The sequence below is a fragment of the Hyla sarda genome, chromosome 2 (genome assembly GCF_029499605.1).
Source record: "Hyla sarda isolate aHylSar1 chromosome 2, aHylSar1.hap1, whole genome shotgun sequence".
NCBI lineage: Eukaryota > Metazoa > Chordata > Amphibia > Anura > Hylidae > Hyla > Hyla sarda.
The window spans coordinates 124,219,970-124,241,804 of NC_079190.1; the positions used below are offsets into that span (position 1 = coordinate 124,219,970).

A 21,835-nucleotide genomic window follows, 5' to 3' on the forward strand; every position below is an offset into this window, starting at 1 on the left:
CTGGGAGGAGATGACTTTTTTTGCCTAGTGTCAGCCTCCTAGTGGACAGCAGCATAATACCCATCGTCTCTGTGTCCCCCAATAAGGCGACCAAGAAACTTTTTTTTTTAATCAACTGGTGCAGAAAATTAAACAGATTTGTAAATTACTTCTATTTAAAAATGTTAATCCTTCCAGTACTTATCAGCTGCTGTATGCTCCACAGGAAGTTCTTTTCTTTTTGAATTTCCTTCCTGTCTGACCACAGTGCTCTCTGCTGACACCTCCATCCATTTTAGGAACTGTTCAGAGCAGGAGAAGTTTGCTATGGGGATTTGCTCCTGACATGGACAGAAGTGTCAGCAGAGAGCACTGTGGTCAGACAGAAAGGAAAATTAAAAAAGAAAAGAACTTCCCGTGGACTATACAGCAGCTGATAAGTACTGGAAGGATTAAGATTTTTAAATAGAAGTAATTTACAAATCTGTTTTCCTTTAAATCAACTGGTGCAGAAAGTTAAACAGTCAGCTTGCTCCCCCCGCACTAACCAGCAGTACTGGCTGACAGTGCGGGGGACGCTGATCCGTTTGATGCCTACTATGCCCGGATCCAGACGAAATCTTTGTTTTTCCGTAAATGCTAATTAGGTGCTAACTGGCACAGGCGGGGCAACTGGCACTCTGACGTCAGTGGCTGCTGGCCACCCAGCTCATCAATATTCCTCCCTCCTCATTATAGAGCTGGGAGAAGAGGGAGAGGAATATTGACGAGCTGGGCGGCACTGTGGCTGCTGATGTCAGAGTGCCAGTTACCCTGCCTGTGCCAGTTAGCACTTAATTAGCATATATGGAAAAACGAAGATTTTGGCCGGGCCGATCTGGCCATGGTAGGCATCAAACTGATCAGCTTCCCCCGCACTATCAGCCAGTACTGCTGGTTAGTGCGGGGGGGGGGGGGGGGGGGCAAGCTGACAATTTTTCCTTAAAAAAAAACAAATTCCAGTGGAGTACCCCTTTAAATGAACACTATCACTTTAAAAGACTTTTGACATATTGTAGAGCAGAGCTTTCTGAACTTTTAATGTTGGTGACATCATTTGTAGACTGCATAGTTGGGTGACACATCCCTTGCCATATTGCCAATTTAATGATGGGCATTCTATGACAGACGCCATTATCCAGTATTAGCATTAGAAATGTGCTCGGATGCCAATGTGAACAGAGCCCTATATGCTGGATATTCATATTATAGCCGTCCATTTCATTGTTTGGCCAGGGATAAACCTCTATGCCAATTACTTACCCTATAGATGCAGTTTACTACAGGCGATAATACGTTCATGTTTAGCAGTGTTTCCCAGGATGCCAGGAGTTGTAGTTTTGCGACAGCTGGAGGTGCCCTGGTTGGGAAACACTGATGTATAGCAATGTTCCTGGATCTCCAGAAATCTACAACTCCCATCATGGATCACCAGTATATAGTGATGTAAAAACCCATATTAGGTTATATGCTGTATATTCTTATGCTTGTATATGTTGTAGCCGCCATATACTTATCAGGCATGGCACTATTATGGGACTTCTGGAGGCCAGGGATGCCAACACCTTAAACATGGCATCACTACTTTCCCAGAATACCACCACATCTCCTTTATCTATCCTCTGGGAGCCTCCAGCTGTTGCAATAGCTGTCTGAGCATGCTGGGAGTTGTAGTTTTGGAACATTTGTTTGGGAAACACTGCTCAATGGGGTTGTCTGCCCATCTACTACAGCATGAGCACACATGGCACATGCTGGCACTTGTGGTACCCTGGACTGACAGCTGTTTCATGTGTCACTGTGTGTACACTGATGTAGGGAGGGCTGCAGGGGATTAGAGTGTAAGCTCTGGGGACTAGGGTTTGGGCTCTCACCAGGATCCTCTTAAAGAGGTTGTTCTCCTTGGGGGGAAGGGTGACAATCGGCATGATGTCTCTGCGCTCCGCCCGCCCCTCTCGGGGGTCTCCAGGAAGAATCCCCCTCTCTCGGAGGCCGCACTACAGACGACTGATTGCGCATGCGCCTGCTGCGACTAGTGATGATTCCGACCTAGGCGCACACGGATGACGCGTTTCGTTCTCTCCACCTGGTCCAGCTCGTGAAGTGTTCAGGCAGTAACCATACTTTCCGTGTGGCTACACCGTGCCTTAGAGGAGTCTGTAAGCGACTATGGATCCGCAGTTATGGTCCAGTTGCTGTTGTGCACCACGGGTTATTAGTGTGCACGTTGGAAACTGACAGTTCTCGGCTTCCGTAGTGAGGCTTCCTTCGCTGTGTATTGTGGGAGTTGAAGTTTCAGGCTGTGACCTCAGAATTTGCCGGTAAATGGTAAGTGGCTGGTCTCCTAAGGACACAGAGCAGTGTTTCCCAACTAGGGTGCCCCCAGGTGTTGCAAAACTACAACTCCCAGCATGCCCGGACAGCCTTTGGCTGTCCGGGCATGCTGGGGGTTGTAGTTTTGCAACATCTGGAGGCACCCTGGTTAGGAAACACTGACACAGAGGCATCATACAGATGCAGTTCCTTCTCCTGTACATTTGGGATATGAACTTTATGCTGTATAGAACTTTACTTGGACTTGTTTTTTTTATTTAGACTTAGTTCACACAGAACAGTTGCGTTATTTTTTTTTTTTTTTTTTGCGTTTTTAAGGTCAGGGAATAAACACATTTTAAGGTTGTGTTCACACAATGTATTTCACTATTTCCACTACAGTCTGGAAAACAGTGAATTATGTTATTGTAGATGACAAAAGTATGTTAGGCTGGGTTCACACTACGTTTTTGCCATACTGTTTTCACTCCGTTTTTTCTAAAGAAAACCGGATGGAACAGTATGGAAAAAAGTAAACCGTATGCGTTTTTAAACAGTATACTGTTTTTAAAAGTGCTTACAGTTCTGTCAGTTTTTATAGAAAAAAAACCCCATATGTTTTTGAAAATTTTGTCCATTTTTAATGGGAGGGGTCTTTGGGATCGGGGTCAACCATGGTTTTGACTGCAACCGCATACGTTTGTTTTTAACATGGACGTCAATGGGAAACGCACATGTATACGGTTCCGTACGGGAAAAATGTATACGTTTTTACTTTGCACATGCGCATTTGAATCCTAAAGTCCCCACCCAAGACCCCTCCCATTAAAAATTGACAACATTTTTTAAAACTGACGGAACTGTATGCACTTTTAAAAACAGTATACTGTTTAAAATCATCTGGTGGCAGAAAGTTAAACAGATTTGTAAATTACTTATTAAAAAATTTCAGTACTTTCAGTACTTATTAGCTGCTGAATACTACAGTGGAAATTCTTTCCCGTTTGAAACACAGAGCTGTCTGCTGACATCATGACCACAGTGCTCTCTGCTGACATCTCTGTCCATTTTAAGAACTGTCCAGAATAGGAGAAAATCCCCATAGCAAACATATGCTGCTCTGGATAGTTCCTAAAATGGACAGAGATGTCAGCAGAGAGCACTGTGGTCATGATGTCAGCAGAGAGTACTGTGTTCCAAAAAGAAAATAATTTCCTCTGTAGTATTCAGCAGCTAATAAGTACTGGAGGGAATAAGATTTTTTTTAATAGAAGTAATTTACAAATCTGTTTAACTTTCTGGCACCAGTTGATTAAAAAAAAAAAAAAAAAAGTGTTACAGTGTAGGTGACTTACTAAAATTGACAGATTAACATGTCCAGGATATAAACATGTAGACATAAAATAGTGTATTTGAATAAAAGATTCAGGTGGCACTCACCACTGTAGATTGTGCAAAAATCCTAATTCTTTATTGCATGGTGCAGAGATAAAAGCGGAGAAGTGTGGACGCAGCACCCCAGGGAAAGGTAACAGCTATTTCACGCCTATTACAGGTGCTTCATCAGACCACCCACGCCTCTGCTCTCACGTCCAGGTGTTTATAACACCCTACCTGTATGTTTACAAAAGTCACATAAAATCACAATAATACACCATTGGGAATTAACCCCTTAAGGACGCAGCCCTTTTTCACCTTAAGGACTGAGCCCTTTTTCGCAATTCTGACCACCGTCACTTTACGAATTAATAACTCTGGAATGCTTTTACCGAATATTCTGATTCTGAGATTGTTTTTTCGTGACATATTCTACATTATTTTGGTGGAGTTAATTGCATCCTTTTTTTGGTGAAAAATCCCAAAATTTCATGAAAATGTTGCATTTTTCTAACTTTGAAGCTCTCTAATTGTAAGGAAAATGGATATTCCCAATAAATTTTATTTTTTTTCACAAACACAATATGTCCACTTTATGTTGGCATCATAAAATGGACATATTTTTACTTTTTAAAAAATTAGAGGGCTTCAAAGTAGAGCAGCAATTTTCAAAAATGTCATGAAAATTGCTAAATCTGAAGGGACAGAACTACAACTCCCAGCATGCCTGGGCAGTCAAGGCATGCTGAGAGTTGTAGTTTGGCAGCATCTGGAGGGCTACTGTTTGGGCACCACAGTAACAGTGGTCTCCAAACTGTGACCCTCCAGATGTTGCAAACCTACAACTTCCAGCATGCCCAGACAGCCTTTGGCTGTTTGGGCATGCTGGGAGTTGCAGTTTGGCCCCCCTAGTGGTTGCCACAGTAAAGATCGATTTACTTTCACTTTCAATTCAATTGACATGCGATTTTCTCCAATCGCCGACATGGGGGGGTCTCAGGACCCCCCTGGGCGATGTGCCAGGGTGCCTGCTGAATGATTTCAGCAGGCATCCGGCTCCGGTCCCCAACCGGCTAGCGGTGGGGACCGGATTTCCCACGGGCGTATGGATACGCCCTCGGTCCTTAAGGCTTCGTAATGCAGGGCGTATCCATACGCCCTGTGTCCTGAAGAGGTTAAAAACAGATAACCTGGTAGAAAAAACAGATATAGTACAAAAAAGCTTGCAAAGGGAATAAAAATATATTACAAAGCGAGCAACCTAGGTAGAATGGATGGTACTAAATAAACGGACTCAGATCCAGCCGATCATTGAGTCCTAAGTTGCCATGTGCGTTGTGATCCATTTAGCCTCACATTGAAGTTGAGCTCTCCGACGATCCACACCTTCTGTGGTGTGAACACGTTCCAAACCAAAGAAGGTGAGAACACTAATGTCTCCGCTACATTGTATAAGTCTTGGTGAGCCTTTTTGTGTTTTTACTGAGTGCCTCTAACATTGAGTGCACGTATAGTGCATCCAATGTAGAACCTCGAGCAGGTGCATCAGATCACATACACTACTAAATTTGTCCTACAACCCCCCTAGGGTCAAAAACTTGTCAGTTGAAAAAAATGAGCATCATGAACAATTGCCACATCGGAAATTTCCCGCTGGAGCTGCTTTATTCAACTATCCACTGCCTGAGAGCGAAGATACAAACTTGCTGTGTACTAATATGTCGCTAACATTTTTGCATCTTTTAAAAGTGATGAGAGGTTTACTTTTAGTGTATTCTACTAGATTTGGATCACCCTGAGGATAGCCCAATTCTCATGGATAGCTTTTTTTTACTTGAGAAGCCATCGGGCTAAACTGAAAGAAGAAACAGAAGCATTTTATTGATTCTTCGCAATCTCAAAGACTGCCCGTAAGGTACCGCTCTCTTTACATGTTCCGGATGGTAACTCTGAAAGTGAAGCAGGGCATTACAGGCAGTTGGTTTGTGGTAGCCAACGGTTACCAAGTCTCACCCTTGTGTCTAGAAACTCAAGTTCTCGTGCGCCAGTTTTACAGGTGAATTTTTTTATTTCATGTCATTGACGCTGTTTAGGGTAGAGACAAAGTCAGCAAAAGATGACTTTGTGTCTCCCCAAACAATGAACACATCATCTACAAAGCGTCTGTAGCTTGCAATGTATTTAAAAAATTGAGAAAATATACCTTTTCTTGAAGGCGGCTATGTATAGGTTCGCCAGTGTACAAGCCACTAGCGTCCCCATAGCCACTCCGCGCACTTGTGAGTACCATGTTGTATCAAAAGAAAAGGTATTATTGGTAAGAATGAAACACAGTGACGCAAACAAAATGAATGTAAGCTGAACTTTTGTCTGAGTGCAATAAAATGTCCCTGATGACAACAACACTTTGAAGCTGTGGTATGCTTGTATATAAACTCTCGATGTCTATCGTGGCTAAGATGCAATTTTCAGGCCATACCAAGTCCTCAAGGGTTAATAAAAATTCATTTGTGTCTTTAACCAAAGCTGGAATTTTAGATAACAATGGATGTAATAACCAGTGTATGAATTTAGATAAGGGTTCTATTACAGATCCCACCCCGGAGACAACGGGTCTTCCGGGGGGGGGGGGGGGAGTAATTTTTCCACTACTCTGCTAGAGAGGGCTCCTCTCTCTATGTACCCCCGTAGCAAGAACTGCAATTTATTAGAGACCCTGCTAGTGGGGTTACCAGGTAATCTGATGTTATTACAAATATTTCCCAGCTGCCGTGCAGCCTCCTCTTGATAATACTGCCTTGACATCAACACAATGTTGCCCCCCTTATCAGATTTTTTGACTATAACATTGTTGACATTTTTTAGTCTAAACAGCGCTTCCTTCTTTGCTTTTGTGAGGTTATCAGGGGCTGAAGGATGACACAAAGCCTTGACGTCCTCCAGCACCTTGAGCTGGAACACGTCAAAGCAACCACCTGTCTGGATGGGGGGGGGGGACTTAATCCCACCTGTGAACTCGGGCACTGCAATAGTGTCCGATTCACATATATCCTCTGAGTCTGGCAGCAGGGACATCAAAGTGTCCAGGCAGTCCAACACCACTTGGGGTGCCTCACTCAGCACACTAAACCCTAAGGGTCCTATAGATACCGGTACCTCACCTTCATTTCTGGTAACACATGCATTTTTATCTTTAAAGAATTTCTTTTAAATTTAACTTACGGATGGACCTGTACAGGTCTATTTCAAACCCGACCTGGTCAAATTCATCCATCAAACAAAAATGTAACCCTTTAGACAATACAGATTTAGTGGCATCATCAAGTACATAATCAGACAAGTTTATAATGGTTAAATCATTATCAGATAAAGTGACATCTGCTATTTCCTCCATGACACTGAGCTGTGCCATTCTCTTGTGCCCTCTCCTCGTCCTACTTCTAAGGAGGACAAGTGGCACTCGCTCCTCTGACCTGGGGGGCAGATACAGTCACTGTATTGATTTTATCCTCAGACCTACTGGATTCAGAATCCGTGGTCCAGTAGTCGGAACCCCCCCCCCCTCCCCAAGACCCTTTGCCTTTCCGTCTACGCTGTTTATTCTTATTCCCATTATGGGAGGCAAAGGAAAATACACGATTGGACTCAGTCACCTTTATCTCGCAAGAACTTCTCTCTTTTAATGTATTTTTATGATGCTTTCAATAGACACAAGTTTTTTTTCTAGACGTTTTTTAAATAAATCATATTGTACCTCTGTTATTCTGGTTTGTAGTTCCGTTCGAGCAGCAGATAGTCTCTTATTCCTTCTCATGTCGGGCGATCATTAATCTCATCATTTTAATAGAATAGTCCAAGTGTATGGCATCCCACTCCTGCAAAAAGACAAGGTCATGCACATATTGGGAGGATTGCTTCCGTAAAATAGTGTATATCAAGGTTTAATAGATCATAAAACAAAACTTATAGCGATGTATTGGATCCTAGTAGTCCTCTCCATATAATCTAAATATAAAACAATTAAAGGCCATCTGTGGCTGAAAACAACTTATCCCCCTATTCACAGGATAGGTGATAAGTGTTTGATCGCAGTGGGCCCCACTGCTGGGACCCCTGCGATCTACTGCATGGGGCCACAGTGCAGGAGGCGTGCTGGCTGCAGCATGACGTTGCGTCCTACACGCCTCCTCCATGTAGTTCTATGGGAGAGGCAGGGAGGCAGTATTAGTGCCTCTCCCATAGAACTGTATGGGGAGGGGGCGTATCGTTGACCTCTCGTCGTCCTCTCTACGCGCATTAGCGATCTCACTGAGCGCTAATGCGTGGGCCCCGTTCAGGAGATCGCCGGGGGGGGTCCCAGCGGTCGGACCCCCTGCGATTAAACACTTATTCCCTATCCACAGGTTAGTATAAGTGTTAGAACGCTGCAGATGTCTTTTAAGAAATAAAAATGATAGATGTAGCCCCTAAAAATTCCCCTACTAAGAAATGTCTCCATTTTGGAGATCCCAGGCCTGCAGTCCAGGAATAGATACAAAATAGAAGAAAAACAAGCTCTGTTAGTATTAGTTGTATCTATTAGAGGTCTTCAAATACATCAGTACTGGACATCAAGGGAGCGCTAGAAAATACAGCCTGATGTCCACTTGTGCTTTAACAGAGTGCTGATGATCGCTGGTTTCTGCCCACCAATAAAGTGCTTTGTAATAAGATAGATAGCGACATGGCGGCCGCAGTATAAAGTCATAGGTACACAGTACCACTCACCCGACCTCTTGTCCGTGCGGGGAGGGGGGGATAGCGTCCTTTTTCAGGAATCCTGGTCCTCGGCTATGCTCAAACTTTAGGTGGCGAAGTCTGCCTGCCGACAGACAAGCCACCCAGGTGAGTGAAGCCTCTTCTCAGGATGTTGTGAATCCACGTGGAGGAGCGCATGCTCCGGTAATGCACTGTACAGCTGATGATGATTCAGTCAATAGATGGTTTCTTGGTCTGTGGCTGCAATGGATGGTGACTGATGGTAGTTAGGTGGTCTTAGTAGGATAGATCAAATGTTCCTCTTGGTCCTTCCTCAGTGATCTGGGGTCTTAGATTAATGATTCCATATTTATAGGGAAATGGGAAACAAATATGGTAAATCCTGGACATGGATATCAGTAAAAGGAAAAACTGGACTGGATTTGGTAATGACAGTGAAATATAGGCCCTCATTTACTATTCTAAACCCGACTTGTTTTGTCAGGTTTTTTTGGCGCATCTTTGTCTGCGCCATGTCGCAGACATCGTGCGCCAGTCTGCGACACGATGCAACATTTTTTCCCGACTGACCCGATGTGGGTTCTCCCAAACCCGAAAAAGGGGTGTAACCCGACATTTCTGAGCTTTCCCACGTATTTATAAAGGTTTCCAACCCGAATTTGTTGAATTGTTGTGGATTTTTTTCCCGACAACTCAGAGGAGTTGGAAACCAAAACCAACAAAACCCACGTGCGACAAACAGGATGCAACATAATAATAAATACCAGGGGAAAAAAGCAGTCGGGTAAGAAAGCAAGATAGACTTACAACCCGATTTTCTAAGTAAATGAGGGCCATAGTGTGAGAAATGTAATGGGGTGTAGTGTAGAGTTAGTCAGGTGTATGGCTGTTAGTACTTGGTAATAGGTGTCGCCCAATGTACTGTTTTTTGCACATACTGTCACACGTGAGGAATTCATCAATTACATGTTTCTATGAATTCATTGTTGAACTTATGATTTCTGTTTCTTAAATGATATCTGCAGCGTTCTAACACTTATCCCCTATCCACAGGATAGGAGATAAGTGTTTGATCCTGGGGGTCCAACCGCTGGGACCCCCTGCGATCTCCTGAACTGGGCCCCCGCATTAGTGCTCAGTGAGATCGCTAATGCACGTAGCGTCAACCTAGAGAGGTCGACGGTTATGCCCCCTCCCCATACAGTTCTATGGGAGAAGCGGAGAGGCACGTACACTGCCACCCCGCCTCTCCCCATAGAACTACACGGAGGAGGCATGTCAGCCGCAACGTCATGCTGCAGCCGACATGCCTCCTGCAGGGGAGAGCCGTGGCCCCATGCAGGAGATGGCGCGGGGTCCAAGCGGTTGGATAGGGGATACGTTGTTTTCGGCCACAGCCTTTGTTTTTTAATTACATTATATGGAGAGGACTACTAGGATCCAATAAGTGTTGTATTATTATCTATGAAACCTTGATATACACTATATTATGTGTACATGTTTATATCCTGGACAGGTTAATCTATCAATTTTAGTAAGTCATCTACACTAAATTAATTATTTAATCCCATACTGTCTAACCCTGAACATCATTGTATACTACTACTCAAGACATACATAATTACTAATACAGTCTCACAATTATCACTCTGTTATATTATTCACTATTTCTTTTCAATCTTTTAACATTTAATTATCGGGTATTTTGGGATAACTACCCAAAGTTCTTGAATATTAGACAGATTGAGTACCCTCAAATAAAATTTTATTCCCACTTTCAATAAGGATTTTACATCTTAAGCAAAAAACAATTTTTTTCTTTGTGTTTTTTTTTTTTTTTTTTTTAAATCTATACTGATCCTCCATTCTGCAAGCAGTCAATGCTTCAGTGTTATGTGAGCATTGGGCTTCAGGAAAGGAACGATGAGGGGACATTAATGACTGTTACACAGGAAGGTGAGTGGACACTTTTGACTCTGACACAAGAGATGATGGGACACTAATAAAATGCTTATTTGATGTCCCTTAATATCCCTTTGTATGATGTCCCATTATGTAAAATTTTTTGCTGGCTGCTAAATTCATAAAAAAATTGTCAAGCCCTGGTATATATATTATATGGAAACAAAAAGGCAGAGAGCCTATACCTGGTATTGGCCTACAAATACTGATGCTAAATACTGACCACAATATATAAGTGTAAAAGTAGTACCCGGGCAGATTGCAGAACTGAAGCTGTTGCTTTGAGACAAGGCTATCCTATGCCTCCACTAGTTCTATACAAGAAGCTCACAGACTTCCCTTGGGAGATTTATGCAAATCTGTGTAGAGGAAAAGTGGTGCAGTTGCCCATAGCAGAAGTCTCTGAAACACGCATTCTGATTGGTTGCTTTGGGCAACTGCATCACTCTTCCTCTACACTGGTTTTAATAAGTCTCCCTTTTTGGCTGCAGGAAAAAGCAAATATATTAAACAAATACTTCTCCACTGTATTCATCGAGGAAAAAAAATGCCAGGTGAAATACAGCAAGATAAGGTAAACTCCCCAGTACAGGTCACCTGTCTAACCCAGGAAGAAGTACAGTGCCGCCTACAAAAAATCAAAATAGACAAATCACCAGGTCCAGATGGCATTCCCCCCGTGTTCTAAAGGAATTAAGTAATGTGATAGACAGACCTCTATTTTTAATATTCAGGGACTCTATAGTGACAGGGACTGTTCCCCAGGACTGGTGCATGGCAAATGTGGTGCCAATATTTTAAAAGGGGACAAAAGGTGACCCCGGGAATCATAGACCTGTTAGTTTAACCTCCGTTGTATGTAAATTGTTTGAGGGTTTTCTAAGGGATGCTATTTTGGAGTATCTTGATAAAAATAAATGTATGATTCCATATCAGCATGGCTTTCTGAGGGATCGGTCCTGTCAAACTAACCTGATCAGCTTTTATGAGGAGGTGAGCTCCAGACTGGACCTGGTGCAATCGCTGGATGTTGTATATCTGGATTTTTCCAAAGCATTTGATACGGTTCCACATAAAAGGTTGGTGCATAAATTGAGAAGGTTTGGGCTGGGGGAGAATGTGTGTATGTAACTGGCTCAGTGATAAGAAACAGAGGGTGGTTATTAATGGTACTTATTCTGATTGGGTGACTGTTACTAGTGGGTACCACAGAGGTCCCTCTTGGGTCCTGTCCTATTTAATATATTCATTAATGACCTTGTAGAGGGGTTGAATAGTAAGGTAGCAATCTTTGCAGATGATACTAAACTCTGTAAAGTGGTAAACACAATAGAGGACAGTGCACTGTTACAAATGGATCTGGATAGGTTGGAGGTTGGGCTGGGAAGTGGCAGATGAGGTCCAACACTGATAACTGTAAGGTAATGCACATGTGGAAGAAAAATCTGGGCTGGGATTATGTATTAAATGCACTTGGGACGACTGACATGGAAAAGGACTTGGGAGTCTTGGTTACCAGTAAATTTAGCTGTAGTGACCAGCGCCGGGCAGCTGCCGCCAAGGCAAATAAAATTATGGGGTGCATCAATAGGGGCATAGATGCCCATGACAAGGAAATAATTCTACCATTGTACAAATCACTAGTCATACCGCACATAGAATACTGTGTACAGTAGGGATGTAAGAAAAATCAATTTGCGCGATTATCGCAATTTTTCATTTGGCGATACTGAATCGATTGAAAATATTTTTGAATCGATCCTTTTAGGGATGTGGAATTTGTATCTCCTGACGCATGTCCCGGGCGTCAGGAGATACAAATTCCACATTTGTGGAGCCGGGCAGGTGAATTTTTCCGGCTCGTGCAAGCAGGGCCGGATCTGACGCGGCGTCGCTCTGGGTGTATGAGGCGGGCTCCCGACTCGTGCCCGCTCTGTACTCTGCGGCCCCCGGCTGATTTCAGTAGCCGGGGGCCGCTGATGCATCACCGTCGCTAATATCCAGCATGCGGCGCTCAGAGGGGTGTATGAAGCGGGCTCCGGACTCCTACCCGCTCCATCCTCTGCAGCCCCCGGCTGTTTTCAGTAGCCGGGGCCGCCGCTAATAGCCAGCATGCAGCAATCGCCGAGGCTGGCTATTAACCCTTTAGATCGCCGCTGTCAAAGCTGACAGTGGCGTCCAAAGGGATCTGTGAATGCTCCCTGGTGGGCTAGTGGGGTGCATCGCCCCCCTGCAGCATGATCGGGCGGGCGATCCACTGTGGAGGTAGCCGGAGGGATTACCTCTGTTCCCTGCTGTCTTGTGGCTCTGTCATTGATAGAGCCTGGCTTGACTAGGCTCTATCAATGGATCACAGATCAATGGAGTTCAATAGAACTCTATTAGACTTTTAGGAGGAATCATTAGATTCCTCAGACAGATGACTAAAGTATATATAAAAAAAAAAAAAAAAACTTTTAATAAAAGTGTAAAAGACATAGTTTTTGAGACAGAATCAGGATATATCGTGATGTATCGTCACCTAGACGTTATCGCTATATATCGGGATATATCGAATCGCCACACTGGTATCGCATTCGAATCATATCGCCAAATTCTTGGCGATTCATACCCCTAGTGTACAGTACTGGTCACCAGTGTACAAGAAAGATATAGTGGAGCTGGAGAGGGTTCAAAGATGGGCAACCAGAGTAATACAGGGAATGGGAGGACTACAGTACCCAGAAAGATTATCAGAATTAGGGTTATTTAGTTTAGATAAAAGGAAGGCTTAGGGGCGACCTAATAACTATGTATAAATATATCAGGGGACAGTACAGAGATCTCTCCCATGATCTATTTATACCCAGGACTGTATCTATAACAAGGGGGTTTCTACACCAGCACAGACAGGGGTTCTTTACTGTAAGAGCAGTGAGACTGTGGAATTCTCTCCCGGAGGAGGTGTCATGGTGAACTCTGTAAAAGAATTAAAAAGGGGTCTGAATGCATTTTTGGAGAATAATAACATTACAGGTTATGTATATTAGATTTATAGGGACAGAACGTTGATCCAGGGATCTATTCTGATGCCATATTTGGAGTCGGGAAGGAATTTTTATCTAGAGTATGAGGGATTTTTTTTGCCTTCCTCTGGATCAACTCAGTAGAGACTCATTAGGGTTATAGGTTGAACTTGACGGACTCTGGTCTTTTTTCAACCTTATGAACTATGTTACTACTATGTTATACATCAGAAACAATAGCAAAATAAAAAGACTTGACCTCACCACTTCCGGGTGTGGGTCCTGTGCATGAGAACTTGACAAAGTGATGCACTGAGGTAACAGAAGCATATAAAACAGTATTGTAACTTGGCATCAAAGGCTCAAATGCTGAAGGAAAAAAAATTCTGGAATACCCCTTTAACATGTGTCTGATCTTCCACTTTATGGAGGAGCCGAGCACGACAGACACAGTGAGGATGACAGCCGGTAGCTTGTCTCTCCTGTCACGGAGCTGTGTCCCAAGTTCTGTCATGACGCAGGGATGATACTACATTACACTGTTAATACACTGAAGAATAGCCAATAAATTCTGCAGCCTAGGTGACATGTTTGTTTCACTTAAATGTATATTTGTGTTTCTTTTTTTAATTTCAGGAGTTTCTTAAAAAATTCTACAATGAAGCGTTTCTCAGTTGTTGCCTTATGGAGGATCCATGTGTCTGCTCTCCATACATGCCCCCCCAGGTATATTCTGCAGAGACTGTGTACTAAGCCTTTTACAGAGCAGCTTTCTGTCGGGTCACAGCACCGTGTGAATACATTTCCATTTACAAGCCTTTATGGACTTCACTTCAGACGATCCTGTTCTCAGGGCTTTGGTGCATTATGGCAAAACAAAACATTACAGAACTACCTCCAGTCATTGATGTCAGAACACAGGGAGCTAAGTCAGGCATTAAATCTTACCTTAAAAGAAGAGGAGCGCAAGGCTCTAACCTCATGGCATACTGAGTTATCATCACTTCATGTCCTCCTCCATAATATACAGGAGGCAGAAAATGAAGTCAGAGAATTGGAAGCCATATTTGCGGGTAAGTTTACCTAGACATACATGGGGTGTGTCAAATCTCATTATAATGTACACTATACAGTATATATACACTCCTCAAAAAATAAAGGGAACACTCAAACAAGAAACTGTGGGGGAGATTTATCAAAACCTCTGCAGAGGAAAAGTTGCCCAGAGCAACCAATCAGATCGCTTATTTCATTTTTAACAAGGCCTCTGCAAAATGAAAGAAGCAATCTGATTGGTTGCTATTGGCAACTGGACAACTTTTCCTTTGCACAGGTTTTGATAAATCTCCCCATGTTACTCCAAGTCAATGACACTTCTGTGAAATCACACACTGTCCACCCAAGAAGCAACACTGATTGACAATCAATTTCACATGCTGTTGTGCACATGGAGCAGACAACAGGTGGAAATTATAGGCAATTAGCTAGACACCCCCAATAAAGGAGTGGTTTTGCAGGTGGTCACCACAGACCACTTCTCAGTACCTATGCTTCCTGGCTGATGTTTTGGTCACTTTTGAATGCTGGCGGTGCTTTCACTCTAGTGGTAGCATGAGACGGAGTCTACAACCCACACAAGTGGCTCAGGTAGTGCAGCTCATCCAGGATGGCACATCAATGCAAGCTGTGGCAAGAAGGTTTGCTGTGTCTGTCAGCGTTGTGTCCAGAGCATGGAGGCGCTACCAGGAGACAGGCCAGTACATCAGGAGATGTGGAGAAGGCTGTAGGAGGGCAACAACCAAGCAGCAGGACCGCTACCTCCACCTTTGTGCTAGGAGGAGCACTTCCAGAGCCCTGCAAAGTGACCTCCACCAGCTCACAAATGTGCATGTGTCCACTCAAATGGTCAGAAACAGACTCCATGAGGGTGGTATGAGGGCCCAACATCCACAGGTGGGGTTGTGCTTACAGCCCAACACCGTGCAGGATGTTGGGCATTTGCCAGAGAACACCAAGATTGGCAAATTTGCCACTGGTGCCCTGTGCTCTTCACAGATGAAAGCAGGTTCACACTGAGCACATGCAACAGATGTCTGGAGACGCTGTGGAGAATATTCTGCTGCCTGCAACATCCTCCAGCATGACCGGTTTGGCGGTGGGTCAGTAATGGTGTAGGGTGGCATTTCTTTGGGGGGGGCCGTACAGCCCTCCATGTGCTTGCCAGAGGCAGCCTGACTGCCATTAGGTACCGAAATCCTCAGACCCATTGTGAGACCATATGCTGGTGCAGTTGGCCCTGGGTTCCTCCTAATGCAAGACAATGCTAGACCACATATGTTGGAGTGTGTTTGCAGTTCCTGCAAGAGGAAGGCATTGATGCTATGGACTGGCCCACCCATTCCCCAGACCTGAATCCGATTGAGCACATGTGGGACATCATGTCTCCCTCCATCCACCAACGCCACGTTGCACCACAGAGTGTCCAGGAGTTGGCGATCTCATCAGGAGCATGCCCAGGCATCATACGGGCACGTGGAGGCCACACACACTACTGAGCCTCATTTTGGCTTGTTTTTAGGACATTACATCAAAGTTGGATCAGCCTGTAGTGTGGTTTTCCACTTTGATTTTGTTTGTGATTTCCATTGATAATTTTTGTATGATTTTGTTGTCAGCACATTCAACCATGTAAAGACAAAAGTATTTCATACGATTAGTTCATTAATTCAGATCTAGGATGTGTTATCTTAGTGTTCTCTTTATTTTTTTTGAGCAGTGTATAATATATATATATATATATATATATATATATATATATATATATATACACACTGAATTATATCAATATGAAGTTTGCCTCACTAACATTGCAGAATTTGCATAGTCCTCCAGTTTTGGATCTCTGCTCCTTTACTCTGAACTTTTATGGTGCTAGGGGAGTAGACAGGGCAGCTTTCAGTCATACTCCCCTCCCTTCCTCCAGACTGACTTGATTGACACCCTGAGCGCACAACTTCTCCCTGCACTTACTGGACAATTTTCTCTTTAAATTGTCTTAATGAGCCAGCCCCCTTAAGCACTCTAAATTGGAAGAATATTAGAGTAAAAGGGTTGTGCAGCCCAATATACCTCTGCCCCACTCTTCTGCTGCACCTGATAACGGGCATGCTGCTGCATTCAAGGCAGAATAGGCTCCGGTATAGGATTGCAGCCTCAGCAACTGTTCTGCCTTGCGTGCAGCTGCATCTCTCCACATCTGATGTCTGATCTGGTTGAAGAGAGTAGTGCTGGACAACCTCTTTAAGTGCTTTCGTCGTTAGTTTCCAGATAGCTTACATAATCATATTCTTCACTAAAACAATAACTGTTTTCCTTATAGACCTAAACTCCAAGGAGGAAGAAGAGTTACTGCTGGAAGAAAAGAATTCTATGATCCAAAACATTAATAGTTTAAAGGAAGAGGTGCGATAACATCTTGTATATAAATATTGATATTTTCAGAGACCTAAATATTGATATTAGAATATTCCTAGGATAAACCATATAAATCTGATTGTCGGGGACATTTATAGCAACTTGATAATCTGGGAAACTCCTAAGCTGTGGACAACTATGCACTGAGATTTGTATTTTCTTACTTTTTTCCTTAATAAATGCAACATTCAGCAAATTCCTTCATTCTGAATTTCCTACTAGTTTGCTGCTGTAGGGTAACATTAACCATGGCCTACTTTATGCCAAGACAAATCAAAAATACACAGGTGGTTCTAGATGCAGTTTTGCAATGCATCCATAGAGTTTATATCATTTTTCATAGCTAGCTGTTTTGCTGAATTGAACATAGATCTGGTAACAAACTGCTCTTGGCAGTTTTTTTGCTCCCTCTGCTGCTCTTCTCCCTTCTTTCAGTGTTCGAGATGTATGTATGTATGGATGAGAAGTATGTTATGCATGGCAGAAAAAGCTATGGAAAGAGGTGACCCATAGTCTTCAGAAGTAGAGATCACACAGGCTGTGTAAGGAGAAAGCAGAACCCATTACAGAATCTACAGCATGGTTGTGGAGTGTATGTGTTCGAATGAGCTAGATACATGTGAAAGGTTTGGATTGGGTGTGTTTAGATCCCTTACCGATCACAAAATGGAGCGGAGAGGGACGTGCGTGGCTGAGCGCTCACCAACCACAAGCATACATTGTAAATTTGTCTTGGTCAAGTGGCAGAGAGCCTGGGCTCGTTCCAGTGATCAGTTGATTTATGAAGACTAAGATCCCAACCATTTAAAAGTTTGACATGTCTCTACAGCATGTCAAGTTTTTTTTAAAACTTCAAATGAGTTATTTACATTTGTCTTTTTTTCCTCAGCTTTTACGTTCTCTTGTGCCCCAGGAAAAATATGACCTGAACGATGCTGTATTGGAGGTTGTGTCCGGAAGAACTACTGGAGGTCAGCCTTTTATTTAAACAGATGCAATATATCAATAAAAAGTAGGATGCCCACTAGAAATCTAGTCCTTGATACCAGTAGTCGAGTCCTGGAAAAAAAAGTGTGGGAACTCGCCCAAGATTTCTAATACCCTCACCAATCCCCCCCCCCCCCCCAGTTGTGCAAAAAAACTAACAAAAACGTCCAGGCCGAAACTTCACATCCTGCACGATTCCAGGCTTCTTAGAGGCCGCAGGCATACAGCTGCCTACGATTTATAAGAGTTTAGTAACTGGCAAGACACATTGCTCAGTCATAGTTTTTTTTTTTATAATCGGTTAACCCTCTGTGTTATCCTACTATGGTGCTGTTTACATCACCATTTAAACGTATGCTTAGAATATACAAAAAGGGTTTGTCACGATCACACCCTATCGGTCCAGCTAAGACGCTAGAGAGAGTGTGATAGTGCAAGGGTTAAAGCCGCCAGACCTCTGGGTATCCACTACTAGTCCCAGCAAGTCACCAAATTAACCCTTAGATAAACGTGTTTCCACCAGAGCTGCCTTCAGAAAAGGGAGCTCATATATTTAGAGATCAAAGACCAGAGCTGATTAATTAAACATTTAATCTGATAAAAGGTATCACAGTGCTAAATATATATAAAAATACAGGAACAAATGACATACAGGTATAAAAATATATAAAAGAGTTTTGCAAGGCAAGTGCAGAAAACAAAATATGAAGTTCTTACAGCATGATGATATAGCAGTCCATGAGAGTGAGTTCCAGCTGTTCTTAGGATGGTCTTGTCACCTTGTTGCACAGCCTTGAACACCCTGAGTCTAGCATTGTTAAATATTATATATCTGCCTTTTTGGAAGGGAGACTCCATTCCCCCCTCCCCTCTGATCCCACCAGGGGGGTCTTCTCTCTTCCTGGCCCCTTATCTGTTTGATTATATGATGGGACCAGAGTGCATGACTTCAAAAAAGCCTTTGACTTCAAAGGAGATGTAAACAAACAGCCAGACCCCCAATAAAATGCAATACACAAACCCACAGTCTGAATGACCTCTCACCCCCAGGTCTTAGGTTATACACAGATACAATAAAAACACATGTATGTTTCCATAATCAGGCCTTGGGCCTGACAGGGTTGCCAACACATACTGCGGTGTACTGGCCTAAATGTAGTCAACTATTTACTAAGTTTTAGCCCATTCCCATCATGTATATGTTTACTTTGCAGTGCCGTAAAGCACAGCAGACTACACATTTTAGTCACACTAAGTAAACATATACATGCAGAAAATCGACTAAATATAGGGGGAGATTTATCAAGAAATGTCTATTTTAGATCAAATTTCCACCTTTTTTTTGTCTATACTTTGACTAGCATGCGCCTTATTCATCAATAATGCGCAGCGTAATGATGAATAAGGTGCAGCTCTCCTTTAGCGTGAAGTTATTTAACGTACACCTTTTCTAAAGAAGAGTCAGACCAACAACCAGAGGCCTGGGTTCTCAACCTGTGGTACACGTACCCATAGGGGTACGCCACGGATTGAGCATTGGTATGCGAAAGCGCCGACAAATACTGGCCATGCACTAGCAAGTACTTGTCAGCGCATAGCCGGGCAAACCTCCAGCTGTTGCAAAACCACAATTCTCAGCATGCAGTGACAGAAGGGCATGCTGGGACTTGTAGTTATGCAACAGCTGGAGGCACACTACTATAACTTTCAGCATGCCCTTTGGCTGTCTGTGCATGCTGGGGGTTGTAGTTATGCAACAGCTGGAGGCACACTGAGTTTGTTACATAACTCAGTGTTTCCCAACCCGTGTGCCTCCAGCTGTTGCAAAACTAAAACTCCCAGCATGCATGGTCTGTTAGTGCATGCTGGGAGTTATAGTTTGGCAATAGCTGGAGGCACACGGGTTGGGAAACACTGAGTTAGAAAACAGATAATGTTTCCCAGACAGTGTGCCTCCAGTTGTTGCAAAACTACAACTCCCAGCATGCCCAGACAGCCCAAGGGCATGCTGGGAGTTGTAGTTTTGCAACAACTGTAGGAGAACAGATTGGGGACCACTGTGTAGTGGTCTCCAAACTGTGGCCCTCCAGATGTTGTAAAACTTTAAATGGGCACTGTCATGAAATAAAAAAATTTATATGTTGTAGTAGTTAAGTGCTACAACATATCTCTAATATAGTTTAATTAAAAAAAGTGATTTTAAACCAGTTTAAAATCACTTTTAAATTCGGCCACTAGTGGTCGCCCTCCTAGTGGCCGAATGCATTCGGCAGTGACGTCACTACAGAATTTCGTCTCATTTGAGCCTGGCAAATGAGTCGAAATTCCAGTCACTGCGGTGCTCGCTCCCGTCTGTCAATCAAACGGGCGAGAGCGAGCACAGTGAAATCCAGGGCTGCGCATTGGCTCCCTGGACTCTCACACTGGCTGCCTCCCTGCTGCATATTCTCCCTGCAGCAGGGAGGCACATGGCTCTTACCTCTCCTTACAGCCGCGGCTCCAGTGGGGATACGCCGCCTCCTCACTGCTCCTCACTGCTGTGTCCTGTCATTACCGGGGGGAGAGCGTGATATGGAGAGGGGGGCGCCATTTACAGGAGGGCCCATCACACACTGAGCAACAAGCGTGTGCCCGGCTTCCTGTCTTGCTCCTACACTCTGGTAACTCTCTCTATGGTTCTGGAGGACTTTCAATCCTCCAGAAACATAGAGACAGTGTCCAGAGTGTACGGGCATGACAGGAAGCCGGACACACGCTTGTTGCTTGCTACGGACCCCCGCTCATGGTCCGGCACAGGTGAGGGGGGGGGGGGGGGGGCGCTATTGGTCAGGGGCTGGGTGTCTTCCAACACAGGGTGCCTCCAGTTGTTTCACCACTACAACTCCCAGCATGCCCTGACAGCAGATAGATGTCAGGGCATGCTGGGAGTTGTAGTGGTAAAACAGCTGGAGGCACCCTGTCAGGAGAACTAAGGGCGGAAGTCGGCCCCCAGCAGGCATCAGTGACGTGGTGCCTGCTGGGGAAGTCTGCCTGTTAGTGAGCACACTACCAGGCAGACAAAATGCCATTTTTAAGATAATAAAAAAAAAATAAATAAAATCAAGGCAGGGGGGGGATAGGGATAGATGGGCAATAGGCAGGGACAGAAGAAAGAAAAAAAGAGGATGGTGGGAGCTACCCTTTAACTCCAAGCATGCCCAGACTGCCTAGGCATGCTGGGAGTTGTAGTTCGGCAACATCTGCAGGGCCAGATGTTACAGAACAAACTCCCAGCATGCCTGGACTGTCTGGGCATTCTGAAAGTTCTAGTTTTGCAACATCTGGAAGAGCACAGTTTGGAGACCACTGCACAGTGGTCTCCAAACTGTGGCCCTCCAGATGTTGCAAAACTACAACTCCCTGCATGTCCAGACAGCCAAAGGCTGTCTGGGCATGCTGGGAGTTGTAGCTTTGAAACTCCTAGAAGCAGCAGCGAAGATTAGTGACGATCTTCACTGCTGCCTCTGATGCCAACGCCGCCGCTGCCCCATTGCCTCCCCCATCCCCGGTTTTATAATTACTTGTTCCCGGGGTACGCTACTTCTGGCTCCTGCTGCGTCCTCAGCGCTGCGCAGCGCAATGACGAGTGACGTCCTCAATGCGACGTCACAGTCAGTGCGCACAGTGACAGCTCAGGACTCCGCCAGAGCCAGAAGTAGCACGGACCCCGGGAACAGGTAATTATAAAACCGGGGATGGGGGAGGCAATGGGGCAGCGGCGGTGGTTGAACTAGGGAGGACCCCAGGACAGGCAGGGGAGAGAAGCTGGTGGCGGTCTCTGGCCCCACAAAAGCAGCTGCAGATAATTGATTTAAAGCGCCCGCTTTAAATCATTCATCTGCAGCGGCTTCTGCGGGGCCGGGGCGGGGGGGTTTTGGGGGGTAGGAATCGCTGATAACTTA

At 44.2% G+C, this 21,835-nt stretch overlaps 2 protein-coding genes across 3 annotated transcripts in view; one reads left to right on the top strand and one right to left on the bottom strand.

The window, feature by feature from the left end:
- The window catches only part of NAA16 (N-alpha-acetyltransferase 16, NatA auxiliary subunit), a 46,022-nt gene extending 43,991 nt beyond the window's left edge, over positions 1 to 2,031 (bottom strand). Inside the window, exon 1 of the mRNA XM_056560096.1 lies at positions 1,893 to 2,031. Within this exon, the coding sequence (XP_056416071.1) occupies positions 1,893 to 1,946 (54 nt within the window). The 5' untranslated portion in view covers positions 1,947 to 2,031. The remainder of the gene's footprint in view (positions 1 to 1,892) is intronic.
- A 181-nt stretch (positions 2,032 to 2,212) lies between these two features.
- MTRF1 (mitochondrial translation release factor 1) overlaps positions 2,213 to 21,835 on the top strand; it is a 40,691-nt gene continuing 21,068 nt past the window's right edge. Inside the window, exons 1-4 of one of the 2 annotated variants that reach the window (XM_056555460.1) lie at positions 2,213 to 2,346; positions 14,070 to 14,506; positions 16,813 to 16,895; positions 17,797 to 17,878. In XM_056555460.1, the coding sequence (XP_056411435.1) occupies positions 14,092 to 14,506; positions 16,813 to 16,895; positions 17,797 to 17,878 (580 nt within the window). In that variant the 5' untranslated portion in view covers positions 2,213 to 2,346; positions 14,070 to 14,091. The remainder of the gene's footprint in view (positions 2,347 to 14,069; positions 14,507 to 16,812; positions 16,896 to 17,796; positions 17,879 to 21,835) is intronic. The other variant, XM_056555461.1, reaches the window with a different exon arrangement.